The following is a 20,591-nucleotide window of genomic DNA, read 5'->3' on the forward strand; positions in this document are numbered from 1 at the left end:
TCTCACATCATTTGGCTTGTGCTACACAGTCTTAACTGTGCTGGGTAAGTACTGAACTCTCTGTCACTTGAGCCCTTGGCCACTCCTCACTTCATATAATTTAAGATCATGCACAGTTCAAAAGTCAGATGTGATTCTTGATTTAATAGATTGTTATGACTGATTATGGAAGATGATGTTGTCATTACTACAATACAATCAGAAAATACCAGCAGTGAGTTGTATTCTTTTAACTTGGTCAGCAACTGCTGCTTTTTATCCCACAATGGGAACTTGTTTAACAAATTATTGTAGCTGCTAAAAGAAATAAGGAGAACATTAAAGTAATTAAAACTGTCAATGACACAACACAATTCAAGGAAACTCGGACAAAACGCAGAAATTAAATACAGCGCTGTCGACCAGAATCTAAAGCTGTGTCAGAAGGAGATGTATTTTCGACCTATTGTTTGTGCCAAATCCCTGCATAAATAAATGACCTTGTGTGCTGCTTACAAATGGCATCCTGTTTACCTACGTTACTGATTGCATTCCCTTTGGTAGCTATAAATGTCATTGAAACTCAAGTATGAAACAAAACTTTACCTGCCATTTTCCTCCAATTAACCAAGGTAAAGTTTGTCAGTTGTGTCGCTCTTGTTTTCACAGAGTGATGGTCCACTTGAGCTGTGTACATAACAAGGTAGCAAGGGACAGTTTTTCAGTGTAGGAACTGTTCTCTCAAAAAATTAAGATGGATTGGAACACACTGGTGTACATGGATACGGATTACTACCACTGCATGCACTGAAATATCTGTCTGCTGATTGCGCTTGATTCCATCATCTTGTGTTTGTGGGACCTACACTGTTTGAAAGAGGAGTTTTGTAAACAGTTGAACTAACTCTTTGTAAGTGCGTGTGGGAGAAAAAGGGAAACAGAACAACAATTGATGACTGTTTTTTTTCTCTGTCCTGACGTGAATCTACAATTGTATGGAAATGTTTGGGAACCCCTGGGTGATATAATATAATTTTTTTTGCCGCAGGGATTTCATTTATCTTTTTCCACTCAAATCGATAAACTTTGCAATCATGTAAGGCCCAGAGGAGCCACACGTTTTCATACAACTGTATTTGTTCACCGTCACCTTATAAGGTCATACATACATACAGTTGTGAACGAAGGTTTACATTCATTTGTAAAGACCATGTATATCATGGTGGTCTTAAATTTCCAATAACTCTTATAACCTCTAATTTTTTAGGATAGAATAATTGATCTATTTGTGTTTTTCTCAACAAACTAATGCATTTTTATTCTTTTATAGGTTTGTTATAGGTCTTGTGGAAATATGACAGTATGACTTGAATTATTATTAGTTTTGGTGATGTAGAAAGCTATGTTAATAGAATTTTCTTAGCTACATGGCGTCTTATCTTTCTGTGAGTGATTATAATTGACTGCAACTGCAGACTTCTCTGATCCAATTTAAATAAGGCCCGCTTGATACATGAATCAGTCTCAGCCACAAACTCGACAATAGGAAAATCTGAGGAACTCAGCAGAGATCTGAAAATGAAAATCATTGACTTGAACAAGTCAGGAAAATCACTTACAACCATTTCACAGCAGCTACAGATCCTAAAATCAACTGTGCCAACAATTGTTTGTAAGCATAAAGTACATGGCAAAATTCTGTCACTGCAATGATGAGGAAAACAATAATACAAACTATCTACCTGCTGTGGAGCGACAACAGTGTCAGCAGTGAAGTGTGTTTTACATTGCCAATAGCTTAGAGGCTGTCATGCAAGAAGGAAGTTTGTTCTCTAGAAGCGGCAGCTCAAGGCTCAAATAAAGTTTGCTGCTGACCACATGGACAAAAGGCCTTCTGGAGGAAAGTTCAGTGGTCTTTAGCAACAAAAAATTTGAGCTATTTGGCCACAGTGACTAGCAACATGTTCGGAGCAGAGATGGTAAGGCCCTTAATCCCAAATACACCCTGCCTACCATCAAGCATGGTGGTGGTAGTATTATGCTCTGGGGCTATTTTTCTGCCAGTGGAGCTGGTGCTTTACACAAAGTAAACAGAATAATGAAAAGGGAGAATTACCTCCACGTTTTTCAGGAAAACCTGAAACCATTAGGTAGAAGCTTTGGTCATAGATGCAGTTGGGTGCACCTAAAGTCTCAAACCCCATCAGGAACCTGTGGAGTGTGGCGAAGAAACAAGTCTTTCCAGAAGGCCAACAAATTTTGTTTAACTGTACCTGTTATAAGGAGAGGATAAAGGTACAGCCAGAAGCTTGTGAATGGCAACCAAAAGTTGACGTAAAGATGGCCAAAAGCCATTTAACCAAATATTATGTATGTATATTTCTATTTGATTTTGTCTTAGTTCCACCTATAATAAATCTAGATTGTTTTTGTGATGTGTTTAAATGATATCATCATGTCAAATTAAGAGTTAAAGGAGTCATTGGAAACTCAGGTCTGCTGTGATCTGCTTGGTCTTTACAAGTGTATATAAACTTTTGTTCACAACTGTATATGCATGCAAACGTTAACACATGCAGACAGTTGCCATGCTTTTGTTTATGATATTACATCTGGTATATGGTGTCTGTCATTAAGAGCTTAGAAGGTCTACATTTGGGTTTCACTTAGCCTTGAGGTTGTTTGGATGTCAGATGTGCGTTTTGTCCAAGTGTCCGTGCAGACAAATCTCTGTTGGGACACATGTGCAAGACCAAATAATGTGAGGCAAATGAGCAGACTGGTTTGTCTCTCTCCTCGCTTCCCTTTCACTGACTTGTTTAAACTACAATCAAAAATGAGAAACATGAAATTAGGCTCACATTCCTCATTTTGGCTTGTCCCACCCCCCTGTGATCCAGTGAGAAACTCAGACCCAATAGCAATAAACGCTCACTTCCTGGACCTGACTGCCAAAAACAGGATGTTTGTTGCGTGCTGTAATTGACCCTCCTTGAAGTGTTAGTGGTAAGGTATGGAGGAGGATGCTAAGAAAAAAACATCTGTTTTCACTAGGAGGAACCATGACAGTTCACATGCATGCGCGCTGGCATGCAACCCGCATATGCAGATGTACACTGTTATACATAACCGTCTGCCAGCAGATTTCTGATGCCCACGCAAACAATTACATATAAAGCCTGTTTTGTTTGATTAATGCTATTTTCTAGACTGCGAGGTCAAAAAAGAAACAGACATGTCAAAAATGAAGATAAAAACAGTCAATGTTTTGACATTGTAATGACACCATGTGAACACTTGGCGGGGCTGTTTGATATCACAGTGATTGTAATTATTCTCTGGCACTTGTGCAGGTAGAAGTGTTTCTGGACAGGAGGGAAAATGCCCTCAGCTTCTTTGTATAAGACCAGATTGTGGAGTACTGGTGCATATTTGCCATTGCAGGTATACAGTCAGCCTCAGATGGCATTTAAATTTTGAACTGTTGACACAAATGGCGGCTTTTGAATTGACTAAGTAAATCAAACCCATTAAACAACTTGCTTCACATTTGTTTCTCCTCTTAATCTTTACACTGCTACATCACTTATTTCTGCATTAGTAAAGCCTGTGAGGTAGATGGCATGTGCTCCTCCTATAGTGAAACACATGTACTTATATAAGTCATGTGTTGGAGGGGGGGGGGGGGGGGGGGTAATTAGGGACTAGAAGATATGAACGGTACAGCTGTTAAATGTTTTCGCTGGGGCGTTTTAGAATGTGTTAAATCTAAAACACATGATGAGTGTGCATTAGGAGGAGATGAGAAAGTAAGTGAGTCTCTGGGTGTGTGAAAGAACGACTGACAGAGTAGTAAACTGAGTGTTTAATGGGGAGAGAGAGAGAGCAGGGAGACAAGAGAGCAGGAGGTTTCCAGACGACGCAACAGTGACACCCAGTGGTCAGTATTCGTGATTAACGCTCATACTGTTATAACGAAGGATTATCTTTTTCAGTTCATTATTGTCTGTATTTTCAGTCTTTTGTGTTTGATCTTGTATCTATAAAGCAGTGTAACTTGTATGATTTGTTTTTGTGTGTGTGTGTTTCAGCCTAAAGCTTGTGCTCAGCACTGCTCGCTGTTCTTGGTTACAAATGACATCTTCAGGTGAGTGCTGGACTGGTGTGTCAAGTCGGGGTGGCTGTGACGTTTCATGTGTGGATTTTTTGGTTGATATAACATGTATTGGCTCCATGATGTTTACATTTCTTTGTGTTTGTTTGCAGATTCTTTTAATATGTTGCGATGTAATGCTAATTACTAACACACTTGAGTGTGTTTGTGCATTTCCCTGGCAGATCCGTCCTTAAGCAAGCTGAAGGAAATGAATCCGTTAAGTCACTTGTCCAAACCTTTACTAGGTGTTTCCTGTGGGAGCTGGCACTGCTGCAGCCTCAGGTAGGCCTTGTCATTTCAAAAAAAGACCTGAAAATCTCACATGACTGTTGGCTCCTTCCATTTGAAATTAATTTGCCTTTTTTTTAAATTATCAGTTAGTTGATTAATAATTAGGCCATGAAATATCAGAGAGCAGTCCATGATGCACATTTTAGTTCTCAAAGTGGAAATTTACGCATTTAGAATTCTTCTTTGTTCCAACCATCAGTCCATAATCATAAGAGATTCAGTTTACTGTTGGGTGAAATGAAGAAAAAAGCAGCAAATCTCCACATTATAAATGATTTTTTTTTTCAAAAATCAATCCAACAATTCCTTAAAAACAGACTTGTGGCTAATGAATTTTATTTCACTTGGAAATCAATGATTTTTTTCGGCTGTACTTTCTAGCAAAATAAAGTTAATATTATTTTTATATATAGAGAAGAAAATAGCAGTGAATGTTTTGTTGTCTCTCCAGTCCACCGCCCCGCTGCATTAGGCACAGCTTTGTTTTAAAGTGATAAAAGCCAGAATATTGAAGTTTGAAGGGGAAACAAACAGCTGAGACACTCCATTAACCTTCACCACCCCATGTGTAAACATTTTGGGGCCATGTGGATTTCTGTTTTTATCAAGATGCTACAGTTTTAATGATACTTCTGATCATTTTAGTGATCAAGTAGTTTAAACATTTTCCTTTTCAGCATTAATTGCCACAGAAGCTGGGAACTTACTTCACCCACTGTAACAAATTCTGAACTTTTCAACAGATGTCTCATGTTTCTTATCCACCATCTTTGCTGGAAAGTGAAAAATGGGGACTTTTACATCAAAGACTTCCCCTCTACAGGCAGAATCACTTAACATTTGATGAATCCTCCACCTCATTTTCACTTGATCTCCAGCTGGAAACCTGCTGCTCACACTACACACACCACAGTTCACACCTCTGCCTCACAGAAAACAAACGCACATCATTAGTTTGCAGGTAATAACTTTGCACAGATAAATTGCCTGTAATGTGTGGAAACCACAGTAAGCTGTTACACTCATGTGTCACTGTGTGCTTTTCAACTTTTGCTAAAACTCTCACCCTTCAGCTCCCATAGATCCTCTGCTATTTTGTGGGGGATCATCCATCCACGCATTCATTGCGGCTGTCGGGAATTATCTGACACTTACATGTTAACCATTACTGTCAAAAGGCCAGAAAACAAATGTTTTACTGTGTTGGTATGAGATTGTATCTATATATACACAGCTTTGTGAAGAGGGTTTATTCCCTTTCCCTTCTGTTAACCAGTAGATGGCAGTGCTGCAGTGTATTTACAGTAGCCTCAGTTTTAATGGCTGTAGTCACACTGCACTAAACGCTACCTATTACACGCTACATTACACATTAGCACCTACTGTATCAATGTTACACAGCCTCCCATTGAAGCTGTCATTTTTCAGGCTTTTGGAGCACAGTGATGTATGAGTTGAAGGTAAGTATGACTTACATTGATGAAGCTCAGGAGAAATTGTGCTTTGTGTTGTTTCAGACGAGTGTGTCTTTGAAGGCCTTCTTCCCACAGTCGCCTCCGAGTCTGCTGGTTCCCCTCTTGACTCTGCCTTCAGGTCAGTGTGCACATGCATGTATTTTACACCAACACAATGCACAAAAGCCTATATTGTGAGTAACAGCGTATTCAGGTATTCTTTAACAGTGTGTAAACAGTTTTTGCGGCTGCACGATGAATGGGCTCTTGTTCTTGTTAATCAATAATAGTTAATAACTGTATTAAGGATTTTGTCGGATGTAAAAGTTGACATCATGTGAAGTGGAAATGAAGCTTGTGTAAATGAAGTGTCATCACTTATGTGAGATCTATACAGCAGCTGAATGAATGTTTTGTTTTGTAAAAGCTGCTTTTCTATTCACTAAATGAAACCATTGATCAACAAGCACACTAAAAGCCCATTTTAAATTTGTGTAATTGGTAAGAATCTCTGATATCAGTACTGAGTATGTGATTGCCAGTGTTTATGTATGGGAATCTTTACTTTTAAAGAGATGCACAGTAGGTGAGTGCAGGAGCACAGTGGAGTGGTGCTTATCAGTGTGTGCCCAGACTGGCCTGTAGGCAGGAATGATTTACATGAATGGAGCCATTTAGGGACACATTGGAGCCAAGCCAGAACTCAGAGTTAATTATTACTGCGTGAATGTGTGTGTGTGTGTGGTGAAGGGCAATTTTTCACTGGAGACAGAATGGAAATGGTACTGTGAAAAGTAGCAGATTTGAGGTTTTATCAGAGTTTGTGCCCTGTCTGAAAGAGTCATAAATTAAAATCTAGCATTGCATTGTTAAAACATCGCCAGGAGGAAAGACCTGGATCCAGATGTCAGACATTTGAAATACTTGCGCAAGTTTGTTAGTCAACCTGAAGTGTCAGTTCTGTGCAGAATTTGGTTTGTGGTGGGAAAGTTATTTTCCAGAATGTGGCCTGTGTGACAAACACCACTCTGGCCATAAAAGCAGTTAAACATAATTGCTGGAAAACAGGAGAAAGTGATTGCAGTTGATCCTGTTCTTTTTCGAAAATTCATTTGCCTGATATTTGGAAAGCAGTTTGTAAAAGACACCTCACATGCAAAACTGACTTATGATACCCTGTGTGCCTTGGTAGCTTTACTTTCTGCTGTTGAACGTAAGACTAGAACATTTTGGGAACTCATAATTGTCTTTCTTGCCACTAGTTAGATGAGAAAATAAAGACCTCTCTCACATCTGCACAGCAAAATCTGAAGTTCCAGTCAGCAGCTGGGGTAGCTTAGATTAGTGTAAAGGCTGGGAACAGGACGAAACAAGTAGAAAAATCCACCTACCAGCACCTCTAAATCTCACTGATTAGCATGTTATAAATCCTTTGTTTAGTACGTGCAAAAGCCAAGGGATGAAATAAAGCTGAAACAAGCTTTTGCTTGCCAGCTCCTGTGTGAATATTTGCTTGTTTTCTTAGTCTGGTATGGAGATGTCACCTTACACTCTGGGAAACTTCAATATTCTCTACACCAAAAAATCAGTTAATCTGGAAAATAACAGGTGAATTAGTCAGTCGTGAAAATAATTGTAGCTCGTGTGCAAATATTCAGATCTGTAGTATTATGCATGGTTGCATGCTTGAGCTACGTTTTACTCCAAAGCTAGATGTAGCTTCATATTTACCACACGGACATGACAGATGAGCCAATTTTCTGAGTTATTTTTGAAAAGGCATGGCATAAATGTATTTTTTTTTATCTTGAAATATGATTTTAACATCGACTAAACAGCTGGCTCTGCATTCTGTAAATGCTGCTTGATTGTTATAAAAGTGCATTTGTGTGCTACAAGTCATCATTCTGTGGTTATGCGTGAATCTCCTCTTGCAGAGATGCCTCAGGAGTCTTGGAGAAATCACCTGAACTGGCTCAGTGGCTCATTACAGAGACTGACAGAGGAGGAAGAGGAGGGAAATGGAGACAGCAGAAGCACCAGGTTAGAGTGAGAAAGGCTCTCCGAGAGAATGTGTTAATGTGTGTCTGATTCCACCACCCTCCTGCATGCCTGTGCCGTGTTCTTATTTCCATTAGTTACTGTTGAGGGGGTGGTTACTCAGATATTTTTCCCTTGCATCACAGCAGAGAGGTCCTGGAGCACTGTGTGGCTCCTCCAAGCATTCATTAGAGGCTATTAACTTGGGAAAGAAAAGAGCTGTGGAGAAAACAAGTGTTGGAAAGCCCAGTAAGAGCGAGGGAAGGAGTGCAGAAGAAGCAGCAAAGATGCGAGATAAAGTTAAATGACAGCATTTTCACATAAAGTAGAGACGAGCAGACAGTTAGCAGCTTTGACTGAGCAGATTTAGAGAAATATTGGATAGGAGATGCAGATGAAAAGCAGAGAGCAGTTGATGTCCGAGAGATGGAGAGGTTTGACTTGATGCCCTCCAGCTGCGGTTTTTAACAGGGTCCATTATCCCCACCACCGCCCATTCTGTAGCTCCATGCAAAATTCCCAAAACATAGCTCAGAGCCAGCGGTGGGAAAGTAGTGTGTTCTGTTGCTCCAAGCAAAGTTGCAGCTGCCAGAGCCCTGCAGAAGGCTGCTGCTGTTTGTATTTTGAAGCCAGGAGGAATGAGGTGAGATGAGGTGGAGAGGTTTAATGATAGTATTAGGGAAATCTGAGAGAGATCCTTATTACTCTTCTAACTTCAAGTCAGTCTTACTGTGTCGGCTCTCTTTCTGTCTCAATCTACCTCATGATCTTGCTTGCTTTCTCTTCTACATTTTTCACTAATCCATGACACTTATGATCTTTTTTTTTTGTTTCCCGCTGAACTATTCTTTCCTACAACTTGAAATTATTTATATTAACTATTAATCTGCCTATTATAGTTCCTTGTCTTCAAAATTATCTACAAATGATCTGAAAATACAGAAAAATGTCCATCACAGTTTCCCAGAGACCAAACTTGAATTATCTACCACTCTAAGTGAAAAGATATTCTGTTATCTATCATATAATGTATGAAGAAAGAGGAAAAACTTTTTCTGTGCTGCTGACACCTCTCATTAGTTTCTAGCGGGACTGTTCTGCTGTAATATATCTATAACTGTAATGCAAAGAAAGAAATGCTAATATGGAAAGCTGAAGCTTGTCTAGATTTGTGACAAATTTTGGAGCTTGAGGTATTATTTATTTATCCTCATGCTAATGCTGCTCATCACTGTTTTATTGTTTCTGTTTTTTCATTTGATAAAATATCACCGCCCCTCAGTATGATGTCACAACTGGGAACAATGAAAATCAGTATAATTCTAAGTCAGAGATGTATACAGGTTTGTCTCTCTTTGATCATCCATTGTTCCTGTCAGTGGGGGTGGGATTAATATTACGCCACTCAGATGTGGTTCATTAATACAGCTTTTATGATGTAAATCAACCCAGACAGCCTGTTATCACAGAGGGTTTTGCAGCATATTGAAACCTAGAATGTTTTATTTTAACTTTGATTTCTGTTTTACAGACGTACAGCTTTAATATTCATTTGTCAAAATGCACTAAAAGATTTCTCCCCTACTCTTTTTTTAATTGCCAGTTTTCTTAAAATGGTTGGACAGCAATTTCAGTCTAAATGGTTGCTGACAGTTGTCGGTTGTGTTTTTAAAATAGTTGGGACAGTAATTGGAAATGGAGAAAGTTACTTGGAAAATCTGAGACCAGGATGGGTTAAGTGCCAGGCTATTAAGGAACTGAATCTGACCACCCAAACCACCTTAGTTTATAGATATTAAAACCTGTTTATAGCACTGCTAGTGTTACAGACTTAGGTAGTTCCAGTGTAATGCTTTGTTTGTAACCCACCATTACAAATTTCTGCCAAAAACAGTCTTACAAGGTCAGCTCACGTGATTCTCAGCCGCGTCTCACAGCCTTCATTTCTTGTCATGTAGTAATTTAGCTTAGCCTAGTTTAGTAGACAGCAGCTATGTTGCTAAATTAAATATAAAATATCATCACCTGAGGTTGTTTTTTCATTATTTTATTTTTATTTAACCTTATTTTACCAGCTAAGATAGTTGAGAACTTGTTCTAATTTTCGATAACGACCTGGTCAAGAGGCGGCATACAACAAGACCAACAACAACAAAAACGGGTTACATATACAGCAAATCACACAGTATTACAAAACAAAATACACAAAGACTTTTCAATCCAGAAAGGCTAAAAAAAAAAAGACTTAAAACAGGTGCAGTGGTCCTGAAGTGTTTCTCTAGCTGACTTTTTTTAAATGACAAGAGCCATTGAATTAATTTTTAAGGCTAAAGTCCTTCTCCAGTCATCAATTAAACCTGTAAAAAATCATTTATGTGCGTCAAGATTACATATTTGGAAGTTTTTTTCATGAAAATGATCATGTCATGCCCCAAAATGCCATGCCATCACCAGTCGCTGCTCAGTTCAGATTAGGCCGACCTGTAGTGTTGAGTGTTGTTTTGTCATTCTGTCCTCTAGGGGGCACTACAAAGTGTTTGAGACCTGGTTCCTGCTGGTTCAGTGTGCCCACTGGGTGCAGGCGGCTGTCCAGCTGCTGGTCACCTCGCCTGAGGACTGTGGTCCCCTCTTGCGGCTGCTGACCTTCTACCATCACCCCACCAACAGGTGGCACCACCGAGCTTTACAGCTGGTAAGATAGTACTTGAAGAATAAATAATATAACATTTTTTCCTGTTTTTTCCTTGCCATGCTATGACCGTACTGGTCTACCACTGTGGTTCTGACTGACATATCTCACTAAGTATCGCATGGCTTGCTATGAAATAAGGTCACATCCATGTTTCCCCCAGAATGAGTTAAAATAACTTGCACTACCTCTGTTTCGAAATTTAAATTTATCCACTGCTTTGTTTTTAACTAAATATAAAAGTAATGAGAATCCCAACAGCCTCAGTTGTACTTTGTGTTTAATGCTAGTAATCAAATATTACCTTGCTTATACACTAAACTAAGAAAACGAACATGGAACGTGGCATACTTCTGTGCCCGATCACAGCCTCACAGTGGCTGCTTGGTCACTTCATCGAAACTTCATTTGGAAGTAAAATTATTTCTCCTGCATTATCAACTCTACTGGAGCTAAATGATGAAGAGCAACTCTGTGTTGGAGTTCACAGGTTTGTTTGATGTGACAAGAGAAGCACATGGTTTGGATGAAATCTCATGCAGTCTGTCTTTGTTGTGCAGCATCATAACTCAACAGTGTAGCAATGTGGATGGCCTGTTGTTTGCTCTAGGCAGGTGTGTTGTCATTAAAAGCCATAGAACCGATGCAGAGAGAGAAGAATAGCACATTAAAGAATAAATTATGGATGGCCCCTATCTGAGAGGGAGAGAGTGAGGCAGTGGTGAGGAGAGAAGGGATATAGATGAGGGAGAGGAGCTGGGTGAAAAGGGTGATGTAGTATTGATTTCTCAGTGAGTGTCTGGCCAGCTGGCCTGAGTTTCGTCTCTCTGTCTCCAGTTTGTCCGCCTCCTCTCATAACCCTTGGAGACTTGCTCTTGTCACCGCCATCTCTGCCATTACAAATGTGTGTTCATCCTGCATTAGGCTGTCTCCCTCTATCATTCGTGAATTCTGTTTACTGATCTGTATTTGCATGACAAAAGCAGTGTGCCTTTAAAAATCCCTAAAAAAGGATTTGCTTAATAATTTATGTGATCTTTGTGTTACCAGGTAGGAGCCAGAGAAGCATGGGAACACCTACGCTCTGTTTTCTCGGTCTCAGCTCGTCCTCCCATTGACCGCCTGCAGTCGTTGGTCACTCTGCCGTCATCACCGGCTCCATTATTGACCCTCAGCCTCTTAGTTAATTTTGCTGTTTTCTGCCAGCAGCCACTGAGTGTTTCAACAGAGATTTTACAGACGGTGAGTCTGTTTTCAGACATTTTCAAATTCTTCTTCCAAATGTCCAGTGCTTAAACAGTCATGCACATGATGACTCACTGCACATGTTGTTCTGCTTCAGACTAATTTATAAATACTTTGTGACTGGAAGTTCCTTCTTGACCTTGGAGACAGCATTTGACAAAAACACATCTCATCACAAGGTCCATTTTAGAGCATCACACAATCTTCCTCAGTATGGAATTGTGGATGTTTGAGTTTTTCTTTCCTCTTTTCGTGCACTGTATTAAATTTGAGACTGAAAATGGATTGCACTTACGTGATGCTTTTCTAACAGTAGAAATGGCCTCGCAATTTACCTTTCATTCACGTGTAGACATGTAGACAGGAGGGGACAAAGACTAAACTGCTGACCCCTAACACTTGAGCCACAGCCGCTCCCCCAAAATACAACCAAAAGCCTAAAATTGAATCTTGATCTTGGCAGAACTGTTTTACTCCTGGGTTGACTTAGTAGAAACATATGCTCTTTTTTAAAGCCTGTGATGTACATGAAAGGCTCCATTAAGTTGAAAACACATAGTCTAGTGTTTTTGCTGTGCTTTTAAAATGCAAAGCCTGAATAAATGTAATGTTTGATGCAAAACAACACACACAAATTAGACCAAAAAAACCCCTGTCTTTACCATTGAATTACTGAGACTTCGTTTTTCTGGCGTGCTGCTGAATTTTCTATCATAATCTATTGCAGAAAATAACTCCATTTTCTGTTTGAGAAAATGTGAGACGGGCTTTGCTTTTCGTTTTAAAGCTTTCCGGCCCCGTCACAGGCAATGACTTTTTGTCTTTGTGTGTTCTTGTGTGTGTGTGTGTCAGTCCAGGTGGTGCATCATTCTGGTCTGGTTGATGAAGCAGCATGTGTTCTCAGCTCACTGGAGCTCAGACTAAGTGAAGGAAGCTGCTTATCAAACGACAGAGTTCATCTCAGGATCAAGGAGCTTCAGAAAACTCTAACACACATGCATTAGGCATGAAGCCACGCTGCGAGGCGAGCGGAGCGCACACGCTTGCTTACTCTGAAACAGGTGAGAGTGCGTAACCCACACACGCACGCAGCAGTCGGTTCATCTTCGCACTTGGGTTTTTCCAAAGCACGCTTGCGGAATGACAAATTGCCGTGCTCTCGTGTAGATATGCTGCGGTACAATGACAGGAGTGTGTCAAAACAACCCAGCGAGGACAGATTATGTGGCGAGGCTACAATTATACGTACGTACACACACACACATAACACAACTGCAAGGCCCACAAGGACACTTGAGCGGTGACAGATCACAGAGCAAAGAAGCAGCAGCTCGTACAACGTGTCGGAGTCCTCCCACTCATGTAATTGCCTCACAATATAAATCCTTCACGCTACACATGCTGACGTCGGTTTTGAAGGAAGGGAAAGCCAAATGCCAGTTGTCTTTGGAATTACCGTTTGTGCTACGACTGTTCTTTTATGGAGAACATACAATATTAGCACAGTATTAAGGAAAGGATAAAATGCAAACAAGTAATGTCACTTTTTCTGTGTGTGCATCTTCTATTGCTTCATTGTTTGTAAAGGTGTCCTCTTGTGTTTCTGTTCCAATTGTAAGCAACTGTAATGTAACTGGTTGACTCCTCCTAGAATGGGACACAAATGTCAAAAAATGCCTATACATTTGTGTTTTTGTGAGAAAAATGAGTGTTTGACATCATTCAGGATCTGTAATATTTTGTCTTGTATTTGACACATTCTTCTTGTTTGATAATAAATTTTTCAAGTCTCAAAAGTCAATAATGGGCTAAAGGTTGGAGTTGTTACTGGACTGTTTAAAATAGATCTCAGTTTACTGATTTAACTACATGGGAGCTCATATTTATGCATTATGAAAGACTCTGGATAAAAGGTGTTAACACTGTGGCATTTTCTTATAAATTGGTCGGCTCCATGTTTGACGTAAGACTGTGACAGTTTAAATGTTCCCGAGTACTCTTGTCTCCTTTCTAACAAAAGAAAAGACAAAAGGCAAAAAAAAACCCCAAATGTATTTTTCACATTCTGACTGGTTAAAAAGATATTGTGTTCTTAGATTAGTAACTATTGTTCGATTTTATTAAAAACACACAACTTCTTCAAGAGAAAATTGAAGTGCAGCATCACGGATTTTGCAACAAATGAATGTACGTGGATTATTTTTTTTTTTTGGTGCAACCAGTGTTTCATTCATACGACGATCTGGCTGTAGTATTTAGCAAAATCAGTGCAATAGACATGACAGACTTAGCAATTTAGTGATGGAATATGCTCACAGAAACATCATATGTGTTTTAAAGAAACATTTTTATTTGGACATGTGCAAATCAAAAATTTTGTAGAAAAAGGTTCACTATCAGTATTTGCCTGCACAGCAGAAACCATCATTTACACACACAGAAAAGCCCTGAGAGTTCTTCATTCTCCAGTTTCGTTACAGGCCAGATTTGCGATGAAACATTACACATGCATTTCCAGTCTAAACTCTTAAGAACCAGATCATGACTTCAGACTAAACAGACATGAACTCACACACACCTACACAAACAGGCCGTAACTTAAACACGGCGGCTCGGGTTCTTAAACATGGCTGGAGGAGCAGTCTTTATCCATGAGTTTCTAGTTACCTGTCACTGTAAAAAGGGTGAAATAATGCATGTTCTCCGCTCTCGACCCGCAGCAACAATGTCGTCGACAACATTATCTCACTCTGAGCAGCTTGTATAGTTAGTGGCTCGCACGCACCAGCTATTTCTTTAGACTCGAATGAACAGAACTGCTGTGCTCTAAACCCTGCCAGTTGGCCTTGGCTGTAGAGTACGAACGCAGCCTTCTGGTGTTCACACTGCTGAGCGATTCTGCAGCGTCCCAGAGAAAGAGGAGGTGAATGCTGGACCCTCGTGTGCCCTCAGTGCCAAACTCCTGTCATCTCTGTCCGCAGTCAGCCACCTGGAACAGAATGAAGAATACGTACAGATTGGAGCATTACGCAACATTTGGTAGATGTTTACAATCCTCTGGCTGCGGTTATCTACCTGGTGTGAAAACAAACTGAATGCTGTGTGTTTTCGGCTGGACAAACACCACAGTGCAGGTGTGCTGTGTGGACAGAGATGCAACGGGATTCTGGATTTTTGAATACCAAGAGTCCAAAATTTTTAGAACATTTCATCGTTAAACCTGCCAGCAGCACCTTCTAGTGGACAAACTGTGCAGTGATGACTATTCTTTTTAACATCTTTACCGCAAACTTGCTATAGTTCCTTGTTATATGTTAGTAAGAGTTTTTAAACACATTTTAATGACATTTTTTGTTGGCTAAATGATGTGTTAGTTCTACAAAACATCCAAAATCCTAAATAAAGTTTAGAATCCAAAGAAATATCCCTAAAAACAGCAACAATGATTTAACGGTTACTGAAATTGGTTGAATTAACAAAATGTCATAAACAGAAATACAGAAAAACAAAACGACCCAACTAAATTATCAGCCGGGTTTTACCAAGAAGTTCCGAGCTGTTAGAAAAAATGTGTTTAACTTTGACCCCAAATCCATTAATTACACTCCTTGATAGTTGAAACTCTCCTTTAATGAACTTGCAAAACGTATTGTCTTGAAATATAGTGCACTTCATCCTGCTGTTTTAAAAAAAAAAAAAAAAAAATCTTGTGAATTAAACTCCTCAGTAACTGCTCTTGTACGTAACGTGTTCAAAGGGGAGAATAAGTCTGTTGGGACTAATGTTTGTTTCTGGTTCGGTGGTGAGTGGACTGGACTCCTGTTCCTGCTGAACTGAGCCAGTGGTTCTGTAGGACTGATTATCAGCTCAGTAGGCACAGGAATCCAAGCCCAAATCTCTGTTCTCCTTTTCTCACGGAGCGCTCGCTAGGAACTTTTCGTTTATTTGCAGTTTCTGTAATGACGCAAAAAGCAACACAGACTTAGGCAGCACGTCAAGCAGTGTTCCCTTTAGTTTGCCAAACCCACGAGAAACCACGCTACCGTAGGTCCATTTAAACTGTTGAGATTGTTCGATTTTACCAGCTGGTGAAAGGTGTGGTCGACACGGCTCAAACCTCACCGCTGCTAGAACACTGCTGCTGCATGGATCCAATAATGCTGGCACATTGTTGGCAAAAAGAGGCTACAAGACTATTTTAGGAGTCTGATCATATCAATTGAAATATAAATCCATCAGAATCGCATTCCACCACCTTCTGTGACAAACATGCCGACATACTGCATTACTTAAGATTGCAAAAGTTGCCAGCTTTTGCTTTGAAAAAGAATCCAATGCAACAGCTCCCTGAAATAAACCCGACATTAAGGAGACAATCAGTCAAGTTTAACATGCATGACGAGAAGAGGATGTGAGCGTTGTGGGCCCGAATAAGTTTATTTTCAGTGTCTTTATACAATGTTGCTTTGTCCTTTGACGTGTAGAGCACCATTTCCCTCCTATTAGAGTGTAATAAATCACCTTTTAGATACGGGCTCTGATGGCAATTCCTCTCTTTTACAGGCCTTTGATGGTCATTACTCTTTTAACAGGCCCTAAATATAGGTCTAAAAATGGCAGGCTCCACATGGCCCTCATTTCTAATTCACACATCTGTCCTCGTTTAGTCGCCATTTTGTCGCCGTGAATATAGAGCGCTATAATGCCCCCTCACATTCTAATTGACGAAAAAAGACTGACCAGTTTTAAAAATACTTTTTCGGCCATCTGTCACTGTTTTGATTAGGGAGCGGTCGGTCCAGAACAGTACAGATCTGCATTACAATTAGCTGGTTTAAAATAATGGAGTCTACATGAAGTTACTGCTGGTCAGGACTTCAGGGTTTTAGTGACACGGTTAATTGCTTGCACAAAATCCAGATGCAGATATGGACAGCTTGCTGTTAGCTGACGACTGCTCTTAGTAGGAACTAGTTTTCTCTGCTGCTGCTTGTTTGGATGGGAGATGCAAATGGAGGTTGTTGTATAACAGCGCCAAAACAAATCTACTTCTCGGGGCGTGTGGAATACGTATTTATCATTGTATCGGCAAAGAAAACACAACCTTGCACGATGAAGTTGCTCATATTGCTGAGAACGTTCATCCTGTGTTTGCATTGTTTTTCTTTTGTGGTAAAGCTTATCTCGACTAATTCGGGAACCTTCTCTCGGCACACTGTGTGATGCTTGAAACAAAGCATGTGGTGTAACCCAACTGAGAATTCCTGCTATTCATGTTATCAGTGGGTGTTTTACAGGACCGCAGCTTTTTGTTTCTCCTATCTGAGACGAAACAACAGAAGCTTATACTGCACATGAAATCCACTGCAGGAGCATTAAATTGTCCCGATCAAGTGAAACTGACACCCAAATCATGGAAGGACCTTGAAATCTTTATCGAGATTTCCATCTTTGACGCCTCAGTCTTGTTTTCCTTCACACTGTGGGAATTTGTGAGAATCCGTCTGCTTTATGGGTCTCTGTATCTGGGCTTCCTCGGGCTACGATTACATCAAAAATCAATACACATCAGCCAGTGATGCCCGAACAGCACCATTCACTGCCAAAGTATTTCCAAGTTTCAAACCCGAGGCACTTTAAGTACTTAAAGGATGATTTTGAGAAGTGATTTTATGATTGCCCCCGCCGACCTTTTTCCAACGGGTGACCCTGCTGTAGACCATCTTGACTGCAAAGTCAAAGGAATAGTTTGACATTTTGGCAAATACGTTTATTCAGTTTCTTGCTGTGAGGCTGGACGATTAAACTGATACCACTCTTCTATCTGCGGGACCGATGTGAAGCTACAGCCAGCAGCAGTCAACCTATGTCAGCATAAAGACAGAAAAATGCGAGTGGAAGTGTATCTAGCTGTTAAAATGGCGCAAAAAACTAACCAAGAAACAGTAGCTAATTTAACCTCCTGTAGCACCAAAAAGTCGGTTTAGATTTTAGTTTTTGTACAGAATAAATTGTATTGTATATATTGTTCAGATTCTCCCTCTTTTTCTAGCCTCTGTGCTAAGTAAGGCTAATTGGCTGCTGTTATGAGGATGGCATCATTTTCCTCATCATGCATTTCCTTAAAAGTATTCTCTTTAAAATGCTAACCAAGCAGACACCAAAATCATTTGGCTGCTGTGCATATTCACGCTGGGAGAACTCAAGTGTGCACATTAAATGGAGCAAAAAGCGAAATAAATTGGAGGTGCCCTTAATTAGAAAGGTTTAACGTACATATGGTGTTTACGGTATCTGCAGGTCCTGGTAGAGAGAATTGACTTGAGTCTCCTTAAAAAAGTCTTTGAGGGTTTTAGAAAAGGTTTAAATTGAATAAGGCAGGAACTGTTTTTCTATCTGCAAAAACTCATTTTCTCCAATGGGGGAGCACAATTAATTTTAATGCATGTTGAGTCTAGGTTGAATTAATTTAACTAAATAGATCGTTAAACAATAATACTGGTCTACTATCAAACTGATGGGACAGTAGTGGAGATTAAGGTGATGATGATGATGATGATGGCCACTGCTCCAGGACTGATGAAATAACTGTCAGCAGCATTTAGCGGCGTTTGGGTCTCCCCAGGCCTCATTAGTACTGCATTTACAGCTTCTCTCCTGAGACACTTGGCTCTCACCTTTGCTAGAACTACAGAGCGTGCAAACCGGCATCATCTGCAGGATTATCCTTCGTACTACGCGACTAAAAGGAGACGGAGGCAGAGGGGTGAACGCAGCGGAAGATGAAAGAAGAAGAAAGACAAAGCAGGAGAGCGTAGCGTGGCGCTCATTAGTAACATTGCATAGCGTTTTGAATTTGCGAGGAGGCCCGGTGCGTTTAATTCTTCTGAGTGAGAGGATCTCGGCGGAAAGTTATACAGACATGCAAGTTAGTCTGGAGGAGAGCTATTCAGAGCAAAGTGAAGAAAAACTGGGAGATGAGGAGAGAAACGAGATAAGGGGACGAAGGGAGAGGTGAAAGAAGATGCAGGACGATCGAGTGGGAAAACAGCAGGACACAGGATGGAGTGAAATGTGAAAACACGTGAGATAATTAAAGCAGGAAAGTAAAAATAAGGCTCGACTGTCCTCACACACACACACATTCCCACCACTGTAAAAACTTAACAGCACATTTCTTTCCTTTCTTTCCTTCTTTCACACCCACTTATTGTCTCCTTTTGTCTGCTTGTCTGGGTCATGCTCTCCTCAGGTGCAGAACTTAGCCACTGTGAACAAAGAGGAAATCAATCACTGTTCACCAATCAGCTAAGCTCTGTGTCTGGCTGGAGAGAGGATACAAAAACCTGTCTGGTTGACTGACATGTACACACACACACATGCGCGCACACACTCTTACAAAACGCCCACAGTGATGAGCTCCCTCATCATCCTTTTTTTCCCCCTCCACTTCCAGCTCCTCCAACACAATCATGCACACCCTTATAATCATGTCTTCTTTAGTTTTAAGTTTCTGGAGGGACGTGTGTGTGTGTGTGTGTGTGTGTGTGTGTGTGTGTGTATAGGAGGGGCTGTGGTTGCTATAGCAGCCGGCAGGGTCAGGGCTATGTGGTAATCCCTGGCAATGTGATTTTATCATAAGTCACAAATCATCACGCCAGGAACCCTCACAGCCCAGACATGAAAGAACAAGATCTTCTCTCTGTCTCTTTTGTGTGTGTGTGTGTGTGTGTGTGTGTGTGTTCAGCTCCAGTCCACCGCTAACCTACTACACCCTGCTCTAACTTTCCTCCTTGTTTTTCCTCCCTTATGTCTGCTGTGAAACAGCAGACCTGTAGATCCTCGCTCCCGCTCTCTCACACTATTTCCTTGGGTACCCCTCTCCTCGTCTCCCATTCGCCACGCTCGGCTAACCCGGCGATATGCCCCTCATTAAGCGGATCAAGAGGGATTCCAGAGGCATGTACCGGGGGAAGAAAAGAACGAGGGAGTGAGCAGGGAGGGGAAAAGTGGTGGGGAGAGGAGGGGGGGGAGACAGGGGGAGAGACCACCCTTCTCTTTTAAAGGGTTGTGCTTTTTAGGACTAAAAACACAGAGCAGGGAGTGCGCCCTGACAGACATGTTGTTTTCAGTTAAGACCCTCTCAGCCTGCCTCTGCCTAATCCCACTGTACTGTGGTCTGTGTGTGTGTGTGTGTGTGTGAGAGAGAGGGTGTAAAAGGGTACAGGGAGGACTGTTCTAGTTCAAAAAAAAAAAGGAAAAGGACGATGGGGGAAGACAAACTGAGCAGTAAAACATAAATCCATCTCCCCACAGTGCAATATGAAAAAGCAGCAAGGAGGTCTGTTCATCCATCATTTTAATTGGAGAGGGGTCTGGACCTGAGCTCAGTTGACCAGCATGATCCATTGATGTTTAGGCTTGTTTGGGTCGGTCCAATGGGAAGCAATAGTAAAAGTTAGGTTATTAATCTCAAACAGCTCCTTCTCCTCTTCTGTTCTTTTTGGTTTGTTGCTATTCCGTTTCATTCCCTCTGTACTTGTGGTGAGACTCCACAGGGAGGTGCAGCGACGGACGATGATGACAAAAGATCTGCGGGCACAGACAGACAGACGCTACATGTGTGTGTTGCTGGATGTATGTTTGCGTGTGCGTGTGTGTGTGTGTCAGACAGATTTATCAGGACCAAGCCAGATGCCAAGCACTTGTCGAGAAAGCCTTTTCACATCCTGTGCAA

The 20,591-nt window shown here is 40.8% G+C and overlaps 2 protein-coding genes across 3 annotated transcripts in view; one reads left to right on the forward strand and one right to left on the reverse strand.

Moving 5' to 3' along the window:
* Nucleotides 1–13,665, forward strand: part of fancc (FA complementation group C) — a 31,820-nt gene extending 18,155 nt beyond the window's left edge. For both annotated transcript variants that reach the window (XM_051950862.1, XM_051950863.1), the window contains 7 exons: nucleotides 4,071–4,126; nucleotides 4,318–4,417; nucleotides 5,944–6,019; nucleotides 7,818–7,923; nucleotides 10,441–10,612; nucleotides 11,660–11,851; nucleotides 12,712–13,665. In XM_051950862.1, coding sequence (XP_051806822.1) covers nucleotides 4,071–4,126; nucleotides 4,318–4,417; nucleotides 5,944–6,019; nucleotides 7,818–7,923; nucleotides 10,441–10,612; nucleotides 11,660–11,851; nucleotides 12,712–12,858 — 849 coding nt within the window. In that variant the 3' untranslated portion in view covers nucleotides 12,859–13,665. The remainder of the gene's footprint in view (nucleotides 1–4,070; nucleotides 4,127–4,317; nucleotides 4,418–5,943; nucleotides 6,020–7,817; nucleotides 7,924–10,440; nucleotides 10,613–11,659; nucleotides 11,852–12,711) is intronic.
* Nucleotides 13,666–14,182: 517 nt separating this feature from the next.
* The window catches only part of aopep (aminopeptidase O (putative)), an 81,522-nt gene continuing 75,113 nt past the window's right edge, over nucleotides 14,183–20,591 (reverse strand). The window contains 1 exon segment of the mRNA XM_022199979.2: nucleotides 14,183–14,843. The gene's annotated coding sequence lies outside the window, so the exon portion shown is untranslated.

The sequence above is a fragment of the Acanthochromis polyacanthus genome, chromosome 7 (genome assembly GCF_021347895.1).
Source record: "Acanthochromis polyacanthus isolate Apoly-LR-REF ecotype Palm Island chromosome 7, KAUST_Apoly_ChrSc, whole genome shotgun sequence".
NCBI classification, from domain to species: domain Eukaryota; kingdom Metazoa; phylum Chordata; class Actinopteri; family Pomacentridae; genus Acanthochromis; species Acanthochromis polyacanthus.